Source organism: the organism of the source record quoted next, unplaced genomic scaffold (assembly GCF_019419815.1).
Source record: "Pyrus x bretschneideri cultivar Hongxiangsu unplaced genomic scaffold, Pyrus_bretschneideri_v1 Contig370, whole genome shotgun sequence".
Classification (NCBI taxonomy): Eukaryota; Viridiplantae; Streptophyta; class Magnoliopsida; order Rosales; family Rosaceae; genus Pyrus; species Pyrus x bretschneideri.
Genome location: NW_025999691.1, coordinates 5,479 through 16,737, shown reverse-complemented (window position 1 = coordinate 16,737; position 11,259 = coordinate 5,479). Strand labels below are relative to the sequence as shown.

The following is an 11,259-nucleotide window of genomic DNA, read 5'->3' as shown; positions in this document are numbered from 1 at the left end:
CATTCACTTAATTCTCTTTAGCAAATAATTTGGATTTTTGAAATTTGATCAAATAGTTAAAAACACGAGTTTACTAAAAATTATAATAACTTTAACCGTTAAATCAAATTTTAAATATCCTATTTATTTGATGGGAAGAATTAGGTGAAAAGGATTCTGAAATGATGTTTTCCTGCTTTTGTTGGCTGCAATTTCCAACGCACGCCATGAATGGCCAGCCGGAAGAAAAGTTATGGCTGTAAGGACTCAACATACCACCAAAGGAAAGTGCGGCGCCCCTATAAGAAAAGTAAATTTGATGTGATTGGAGTTTGGAGGTCCCTCAGGTGCCGATTTGTTATGCATTTATGTGTCCATTCGCATTGACGCTGTTGGTGATGAAGGGTATGGCGCGCACTCGTTTGAAGGGGTATCATTCAGCATTTGAACTTAAAATCAACAAACTTTATCATAGATAATGGCAAGTTAAGCACAAGAATCTATTTTGGAGCCAATGTGATTGCCATCCATGTCATAAATGTTGCCATTTTGGACCACAGCATGATCCCAATTGACGCTTGTAAAACTGTGGTCGAACCGTTGAAAAATTGTTACTCAGCGAACCTTCTTACAGAACATTTCCACTTTCTTATGTCAAGAAAATAAAGTTAGGAATATGCTATCCACACTTTTTTTTATTTTATATACATTCTCTTAATTTTCGGTCGTCGGATCAACTAAATTAAAAAAGAACAAAAGATATAAATTAATGAGGAATGTGTGAAAAATAAAAAATGATGTGTGGATAATACATCTCTAAAATTATAGTTTTTTTTTTACCTTCTTGTGCCGGTCGAGCTAATGACCCCGTGGACCTCATGTGAAACACAAAGCAACCAGGCCACAGAGAGACCGGCCCTCTAAAATTATAGTTGATTCAATACTTAAGTTCCATCTTTTTAGAAATTTAAGCCTATGAAAAAGTAAAGCCGATGAACAAGTCATTAAGGTCAACAATTTTTCTTCAATACTACGTAGCACTTTGTAGTAAGAATGAATGAGTGCTATGTTGCATTTAGGCCATACCCAGAGGTCACATCATATGTGTGTGTGTGTGTGTGTGTGTGTGTGTTAAGAAGATGAAACCACTTAAAGCTTATGATCTAATAGTATTCCACTTCATTTGTAAATAAGAGGTTCTAACTTCAATTCTCGTCAAAGGTGAATTTGAACCATATTATTGCAAGCTCATTGTGAGGCTAAGCTCATTCCCTTCACCTTAGTGTAGATAATATCGTTTGTTAAAAAAAAAAAATGAAGCGAACCAACACTACAAAAAAAATGGTCATTTGCGAGGGTCAAATGTCGTCAGAAAAGGCATTTTGCCGTCACAAATATTTATTTACGACGGGAAAAAGCCCTCGCTGGGTGTCGCAAATTGATCTATTGGAAAAAACTCTTTTTTCGACTAGCCATCCAAAATGCTTCATTTACGAGGCTTGTGGCTTGTCGTTACTAGTTATCTTTTAGTTGGAATTGATTTTTAAAAATGACAAAATTATTTTATTTTCGACATGTCTGTATGGTCGCAAATACTTGTATGACCGTCGAATATACTTTCTAAATGACATCTGTTTTTCGCGATGATTTTCTTACAACCAAAACATTATGTTGAGCGCACAATCGTCGCAATTACTATTACCGACAATTAAGAATTGTCAAAAAGACACACAAAAACATATTTGTGAGGGTCAAGAGTCGTTGGAATTATACATTTCCATTGATCCTACTTCGTCGGCAAAAATAAAAGGATATAAATACAATTTTTTAAATTTAATAATATTTTAAATGCCAATTTTTATTGAAAGAATTGTTTTATATTAATAATCATATATTCAACTACATATACAAAAAAATCAATGTAAAAATTTTACAAGTACTTGTTACAATCCTATGATATGTCCGATAATGTTGGTTTTTCATGTCCACTTTAAACAACTGTCAAGGAGTTCAAATATAGTGCTACGAACATTGATCCACAATTATTATCCTTATTCTGCAAAAAAAAAAAAAAAATAGAAAAGGATAACTTATATCAAGCACAATATAATTGTCAATTGGTAAGAAACTAAACAATGAAAATCAAAAAATAAACATAAGCTCTATTGAAGGGCCTTGCCCTTGCATAATTTTTGCTCAAGGTGTGAGTGTGAGCATAGCAACCACCAATCTATACCATAAATAATGCAAGTGAGTAGTTGAAGTGATAATTAAACACACCTCCAATACATTCTTCAATTTTTCTCGTACCACCCTAAGATCAGAGGATGCTCATAAATCCAAAGAATCTAAAAAAAATATAAGGAAAGTAAAACTAAATGCACAGTTTAACAATTCTAATGTTTCACGGTTTCGGGATTATAAGGACAACTATATCACATAAAGTGAACCATGGTAAGGTATAGAGTTGGCTCTATTTCAACTAAAAAAGTTATTACAGGGAATAATGGTAAGATTGGTGGTTGTTTGGAGTGTATGGGCCTAACATAGCTAGAGAAAGGGGTGCAATTTATGTTGTTCCAGGAGGTGCACGAATGTGGAAATATCCATATGGCAGGAGGAATTACTTGTACAAGTATCTTTCTTCTCAACGTCAAAAAAGAAAGGGAAAAAAAGGAAAAGAAAAAAAATAATACCTCTGGGGCCATCCAATATGGTGTTCCAACAACTGAATGTGTATTAGCATCCGCTTTAATCAGTTTTGTCGCAACACCGAAATCAGCTAGTTTCACAAGTCCCTGAAAAGGATGCCTCATATAGATCAAGAAATACAATAAGTTATTACAAAAAAGGAAAAGGTACACAAGCAACAAATGGTAGATCAATATCTTTGCAACCTTGATATCCCGATGGAACAAATACTTTACAAGAACATGATAGTAACTGTGGATGCAAATTTCCGCCTTCTTCTTCTTGGACAAAATTACACCTTCAAAACAATTAACACCTTAGGTCAAAGCCAAAAGCCTTACGCGCCCACGATGAATTGGGGGGGGGCCCTTTGGCCGAAGAACCTCTGATGCCAAAGTTAGAATTTAGAGAGAAAAGTGTTTGGAGAGTTTTTGGGAGTTTTGCAAGAGTGTGGAACTAGGTTTTTAGAGAAAAATGAGTAGTAATTATAGGGCATGGCCGGTCCCATTTAGAGAAAAGGTGGCCGGCCTTGGGGATGGTTTTTGTGTGCATTTTGTGGTTTAATGTGTGGGTTATTTAGCAATTAATGGATTAATTAGGTAATTAATCCATTAATTAGCCAATTAACACATTTTTGGAATGAATATTTTGGAGGTTATGTAATTTATGTGGATATTTTGTAAGTTATGAAATGATAGCTAATTGATTAGCTAAAAGAGGGAAAAAGAGTTAAAAAATATATATGGAATGAAATAGGTTATGGGAGTTACCTTGTAGAAGGGATTTAATGAGATAGATTTGAATTGTTACCTATTTTGGACACTTTTGACTTGGTTGAGAGATGATTGTCCGCTGCTTGCGCGTAGGAATCCCAATATGCCTCAAGGGTATTTTTGTCCTCTTCTATCCAAAAATCCACGTGTCGCCTTGTGTTTATTTTTGGCTCCACAGTAACCATATATGAAAACTCGTCTAGAAAAAAATGAGAAATACACATGTAAGTTGCCTCTTTAGTTGTCCCGATGGATTTCGCCCTGTTCATGTAAATATACTAACCCCTACAGAACCTGTATCATAACGAATATCAAGTCCAAATATCTAACTTGCTTGCGCCTACACATACAAATAACAAGCTGCAAGGATATTACGGAACCTGAGCAATGTACACAACTACCAATGATTCTGGGAAAGGTCCAAATTTGTTTGGCTTGATAATGTTGGCAAGTGAGCCATTCTCCACATATCTACAAGTATAGCAATCCAAACATCACACAGTTTTCTCAACAGAGTTTCCACACGAAATATTGGGGAAAAATTACAAGCTCGCTTACTCTAGGATTATGTGAAGATGAGTCTTTGTCTTTAAGGATCCAAGGTGCTTCACAATCCATTGCACTCAGCATGCATCTCATTCCAAAGGCATTCAGAATGTCTGGTGTTAGCAGGACAGCAAGGGGCAACTCAGCAACAGCATTTCAGAAGAAAATTGTCCATTGAGAGAGAGACCTTTCGTACAAACTGTTCTTTATTACGTTGGTGCTTTTCCCTTAACATCTCAATCAGAACAAGACATACTCATGCGCATAGTAAGAAGCAAAGTGGATCATCCCATTGATTTTTTATCACAATGGACATATTCCAAATCTATGGGTTACCAAGATTTATTCCAGCTTAAGTTATTTAATGAAATTGAGGGATACATCTTCAATTTACTAACCATATGATGGCCCCTGAATCAGTTAAGTAGAGAAAATGGAAGCTGCGATCATCACGTAGAAACAACATCCCTGTTGAGCAGCACCTGGGCTTAAAGAAATGGAATATGGAGCATGTCAGAAAAAGAGTTGACAGAGGCATAATTGGAGAAAGAAAAGGTCTTTATCAATAAAAATCAAAAGATGCTTCATAATTGGACATAGAAAATGAGGAAAATGATAGGACAAAACAAAGAGAAACCTTAATATTACCTGATCACAAATCGGTGAGAGCTTTTGGGAAAAAGGGTCAGAAAGGATTTGGAGGTGGAATTTGCAGAGCCAAGACGATGTTGCACTCCTGGTGTCGGTTGACGATCAAAATTTCTTCTTGGGTTTTCCGATGGACGGCGAAGGCGGGTTTGTAGTGCGGCAACTATGGTGTGTAGCAGAGGAATCCATGGTTTTCCCTTCTAGAGTTAAGTTTAGATTAGTGAATTTTGAGGGGTTTGTTGTTGCAGAGAAGGGGAGGACGTGTGGAAATTTTTGGATGAAGGCACAAATAGAGAGAAAGGAGAAGATTTTGATGAATGCAACTCTGAGATTTTGAGAACGAAATGAAGGATAGAGGTTAAGGTTTTGTTTCTGGAAAGGAAAGGCAGATTTGCGAGAGAGATGAGGAGGGCAGAGAGCTAAACAGCAATGTGTGCTCTGTCATGCCAAAATTTTTGTCTCCCGCCTACTCCAATTTTTTTTTAATTATGAATGATTCTATATATATATTGTCAAAATGTATGATTCTATTTTAATCTACTGTTTTAACGGGACATGCATTTTATGAAATAAATTTCAACGATCTAAGTGTTAAAATATTTGCATTCTATAAGAGTACGATGAACGAATTCAATCTTTAATTTAAAATATTTGTACTAGTGGATACCACAAATTATTACGTTCTACTTAATGGAAGTATAAAATAAACTCTTAAGTGTTTGTTGAATCTATCATTTTGAAGGGATACACATTCTACAAAGCTAGTTTCAATGATCCAACTGTCAAACTTGTTTGTACATGTTCCAAGACCGCATATGTAAAAAATCGCAAAAAACAAGCATTCAGATATTAGATAACGGGACGAAACCTTTTGACGATTATAAGCGAGAACTCAACATTTAACGGTTATTTTAACACCAATTTTGCTGATTTTTTACAATTACATTCCTCAACCCTATAAGAGTACGATGAACAAACTCGATCTTCGATTTAAAATATTTGTAGCAGTGGATACAACAAATTATTATGTTCTACTTAATGGAAGTATAAAATAAACTCCAAGTGTTTGTTGAATCTATCGTTTTGAAGGGATACTTCTACACAACTAGTTTTAGCGATCCAACTATTAAACTTTTTTTTATATGCTCCAAGATCGCATAAGTAAAAAAATCGCAAAAAACAGACATTCAGATATTAGGTAACGGGATGAAATCTTTCGACGGTTATAAACGAAAACTCACGATATAACGGTTATTTTAACTGCTGATTTTTTACAACTACACTCCTCAACTCTATAAGAGTACGATGAATGAATTTGATCTTCAATTTAAAATATTTACACTAGAGGATACCATAAATTATTATGTTTTACTTAATGGAAGTATAAAATAAACTTCAAGTGTTTGTTGAATCAATCGTTTTGAAGGGTTACACATTCTGCAAAACTAGTTTCAAAGATCCAACCGTTAAACTTGTTTGCATATGCTCCAAGATCGCATATGTAAAAAATTACAAAAAATGGACATTTAGATATTAAGTAATGGGACGAAATCTTTCAACGGTTATAAACGAAAACTCATGATTTAATGGTTATTTTAACTCCAATCTTGCTGATTTTTTACAACTATACTCCTCAACTCTATAAGAATACGACAAACAAATTTGATCTTCAATTTAAAATATTTGCCCTAATGGATAGTACTATTTTAATACGGTTTTGTGTTTTTTCCCATCTGTATTCTAAGTTATATGATCTATTTATTGTAAAATTTAAATTAAGCATCAAACTTATTTCAAGAATATTCCAACGACACATGTGATAATTGATTCCAACAAAACCATATGCCTTAAAAATTTATTTTGATAGAGAAAAAAATTTGTCAAGAAAAATATGATTACTTCCGGCAACAATTAATCACTCTCGAAAATATAAAAGCGTTACCAAGAGGACTTTTTTTTCCATAAAAAATATAAAAACATTACCGAGAGGACTTTTTTTCCCTCAAAAATACTAAATCAATTTCGTCAACATGAGTAAACCTTCAGAAATAACCATTCTATTTCCGATAAGAACTTTACTCGTCGTTAATACAACTGGTGCCAATTCTTCCTGCCAAACAAAAGTGCATTTCCGACGAAACTTGGGACTTTTTCCAAGGACATTATGTGCATTGGTAATAAAAATTTGTTTCATGCCATGTTACCGACAACCCATATTTTATGATCGCAAAATGTTCTATTTACGACGGTTTATTAGGGCCCTCAGAAAAATTCGTCAGTAATGACTACTTTTTTTGTAGTGCAATTTCAAACATAATAATTACACAATTTGCTTAGTTTCAGTATGAATTTTAAGGCTTAAAGAAGTTGGCATTTAGACCTTTGTCAGCTAAATTCCAAGCTGCTGCAACAACTAAAATGACACTCAAGGCCAATCCTAAGCATCCAAGTCCTATGTTAATCCACCACACTGCTCCTTTTTGCTTTGGTTTCTTGATTGAAATCCACATGAAACATGGGTAAGCATATGCCAAAGGCAATGTCAACCCTCCGATTAGAGGTGCCAGGCTTCCCAAGAATGGAAGAGCAACTGCTATGAAGAATTCCACTCCTCCGAAGAAAATGCGTAAAGCTACGCGAAGCCACCTTGGACACGGCTTGTTCTTCCTGATAGTGTACTTTGACTCCAGACTATCAAAAGCCACCATGCCATAGATTTGGAATGTGCTTAAGCAGTGTATCACCACAAGCATGCAAAATGATCCAAGTACAAAGTTTGAAGTGTTTTTATGTCCATGGAATTGTGAAACCAAGATTAATACTCCTCTATAGGAAGTGGGTACCTGCATAAATCGAAATACATTTTGATGATATAAAAAAACTATTCATTGCGATTGAAGTGACTAAGCATATTTAAATCAAAACATAATTCGCTCTTACCTTGTTGCCGAAAGCCCAAAATCCACCTATGGCCAGAGGAAGAAAACACACGGCTATGAGTGCACAAGCTATAGTCACTCCTCTCCACATTCGCTTATGTATTGGGTATTTGGGGTTTGATGGTAATGTGCCCTGCAGCATAAGTTGGTGAACGTCATCAACTTTACATATATTGATAGATACACTGCACAAATTACCCAACTTGATGGTAGGGCATTAGTAGCTAGCCGGTGTTGAGTACTGTCCATAATACACTATTGATATTAGCCGATATGACCAACTATCAAAAGTGTTGACAAAATACACGGATAATGCAATCCGTTGAACGTGCGGGCGCGTACGGTGATAATTAGTACTAGTAAGTCACAAGTATAAACTAGCAAGCTAAGGAATTTACTAACAGTGTCAGAGCCCAATGAGCCCTTCTTCTACATGGCCACAGCATAGAGCATATAGAAAACCCACCCAAAGTTTCAAGAAAACTAATGAAACATAAAATTAATCTTACAATTAGCAAGGAGGCTCACCTGTATCTCAAGAATTACATTGTGACCTCTGAATGTAAGAAAAATAATGCCAACAGCATTCAGTTTGCCACCAAATATATCCATGGTGGACTCCATCGCTGGTGGATCATATGATGTGTAGTCATGGTCCCTGCCTTTTCCAACTGAAAGAGTCCAAACAGTAGTGCAATATACAACTGATGCGACGGCACCAATCAAGGAGAGTCTAGCTACGGAGTTCAAGTTGGGAAATTGGGCGAGAACCACAGCCATGCATGTAAACAACAAGAAGCACTCGGTACCGGTCAATGGACGGCAAGTGGCTCCATCCTCACACACAGTTTTGAAGAAAAGCTTCAACGTTCCACCTCCTACGATGATCAGCTGTGCACAAGCACCATTTGATTGATAGATAACTGGGAACATTGCTAGAATCATCCCTAACTTTTTACCTGAAAAAGAATGGAAACTATCAATTTTTTGTGGGCTTCTGTTCACACAAAAATTCTTCACACCCAAGCAATGAATTTTATACTCCTCTTTGATGACTAAAGAGGAGAACGCCCTCTATATATAACATATAGAGGGCTAGTTTTGAAATGTCTTAATATATATGACTAGCAATGTTGTAGCTTTCAAATTATGATAGGAGATTAAATTTCAAAGTGTGTGCATAGAACTCTTCTTTATTTTAATTGTCATATGAGCTTGATGTACAGTTTACTAACCGAAGGCCGTTACTGCAAGGTGGAGGTATCTACTGTTCCTAAATCCATTTTCAGATTCGTGTAGATGTACAAGAAGCCATTTGGTGTATATTTGCCACACAAATGCTAGTGAGAAGCATATAATTCCCCAAGGCCTGCAACAATTGAGAAAAGTTACTGGTGTGTGTTATGAATTAATCATCTACATTTCAAACTGAATATCTTATACTTTTGTCTACAGTAAACCACAAAAAAAAAGTGTGGAAAATCACTGGCTTGATGCAAGTAAAGGGTTATTGCTTACCATCCAAGAGTGGCAAATGCAAGAGGTAGTAAAAGGGCTTGAGTTCCAATTCCTGAACAGAGTAAATGGAAGGTAGCATAGTAGGTATTGCCACTCCTGGACTCAGTGATGGGTAGCCACGCGTCCTGTGGATTGAGCTCACCACCTTCCCAATTTGTACTTGTAATATCTAGGTTTGAGGGGCTTGTTGTGTCGGGAAAAACTTGAGCTGAGGCTGAGCTTCTTGTGGTGTAAGAACTAATTTCAACAATAACTTCTCCGATGGGATTAGCTGCCATATTTCTTGTTGATGTGAATTATAATATCCAAACTAGCTAATCTGCTTATATATACGCGTGGGTGCATGCACCCAGCCATGCATGTCTTCGAAGCTGGAAGCACGTTTCCTAATTAACATGGGAGTACATGTAGCTGCTGACGTGTTGGTAATATACCGGTCAATATTGACTCAACGGTTTATTTTATGCTGAAGGGTTCTGCCGGACTTCATGGAAACTGGGAAGCGGCTTCTATCCGGATGCATTGAGATAGCAATTCTCCGCTACGCTTTAATTAGCAATACCCTTTCCACCTTTGAAAAAGTACAATCATAATACTTAATTTTGTTCGACACGTAATCATATATGAAATAGCCGACAACATAAATTTAGCAACACTTTTTTAAGTGATATGTCAGTGGCGCGTTTAGTAAGTAATGATATGTGTATATCAAACTCTAAAGTCTTAAAATATAAGCAATTTCGTTGCATTTGGTTGAAACACTTGCTAACACTTTATGGTATTTTAGTGGATTTTAGTGGAGTCGTCGAATTTGGTTACAACGAGCTCTCTGCATATTGAAGACTTAATTTGGTTTTTTATTTTAATTAGTTAATTTAAACATGTGGTATTATATCATAAAAATTGAAGAAAATTATAGCAATAGTTCCTAACTTTTAACTTAATTGGAGTAATGGTCATTCAACGAAAAATTTGTGACTATTGGTCTTTTAACTTATCAAAACGTGCAGCTATGGTCATTTTTGTCAACTCCGTGAGAACTTCGGTCAAAATCAGGCTGAATGAAAGAGCAAATATGGAAAACCAAATGAGAAAAATTATTGCAATGGTCCCTTAACTTTAACTCTATGGGAGAATTGGTCCCTCAACTTTAACTCAATTGTAGCAATAGTCTCTTAACTTTAACTCAATTATAGCAATGGTCATTCCAATGTGACTTATTTTGGTGGTGTTTCTTACAGAGTTGACGAAAATAACCATAGCTGCACGTTTTAATGAGTTTAGAGACCAATAGTTATCGATTTTAAGTTGAGGAACCATTGCTCCAGTTGAGTTAAAAGTAATGGACCATTGCTAGAATTGCTACTAAAAAATTGTGACGTTAAAATATGTTTTGGAGTTCAGGAACAAGACACCCTACTGACCCTTTTTTTTATTCGTTATGTGATCTAAGCGATGATCTAGTACTCCATTAAGGGATTAGACTAAGGGTTCTTAAATTTGTCATCTGCCTTATAAAATATTTTCGGTTTCTGTCTTTTAATTAAATATATGATTCGATCAGCCTTGCTTCATGCATGACAATTAGACACTTCAGAAAAGGTTTTATTGAAAGAAAGAATCCAGAAATATGAAATTGATCCACAAATTCACATGAGGTTATGCTATAAAATTCTACTATGCACCGTTGCACTCCTATTCATTGAACAACTGGATTTCCATGACTAAATTTTAACAATTCAAGTCTTAACTGTTTAAACATCCCATACATTGGTAGCCTTATTACATTTTGGTTGCAACTAATTAAATCATGTGACTGCTATTACTATTTGAGAGTGAAGGTAGAAAGCTCATGGTCAAAGTTAGTAGTTCTCTCGTAAACAATTGTAATCAATGGCAACGGGTTTGCTGTCCCCAAATGGCTGTCTCATTTGGTTTCTCTTTTGTTAATTTTTAAACACATGTTGTTACACCTAATAGAGCATTTGATGTTGTTAAAATGCCATAAAGTCCTATATTAGAGTATACTGAAAAAGAAAAGAAAAGAAGAATCCAGTAAAGTCCTCTCTCCTTCTAAAATCATTGAGCAATCTCTTCTAAGGGTGGGCAAGGTATGGTTTGACTCGGTTCCATCCTCAAACCGGAATTGAAATTAGAAAATATCT

At 35.6% G+C, this 11,259-nt stretch overlaps 1 protein-coding gene across 1 annotated transcript; it reads right to left on the bottom strand.

Moving 5' to 3' along the window:
• Positions 1-6,988: 6,988 nt before the first annotated feature.
• Positions 6,989-9,372, bottom strand: LOC125468363 (lysine histidine transporter-like 8). The gene is made up of 5 exons (XM_048564018.1): positions 9,095-9,372; positions 8,812-8,945; positions 8,105-8,535; positions 7,578-7,709; positions 6,989-7,480 (listed from the first exon to the last, which is right to left on the bottom strand). Exons 1-5 carry the CDS (start codon positions 9,370-9,372, stop codon positions 6,989-6,991), a joined length of 1,467 nt encoding a protein of 488 aa, XP_048419975.1.
• Between the last annotated feature and the right edge of the window lie 1,887 nt (positions 9,373-11,259).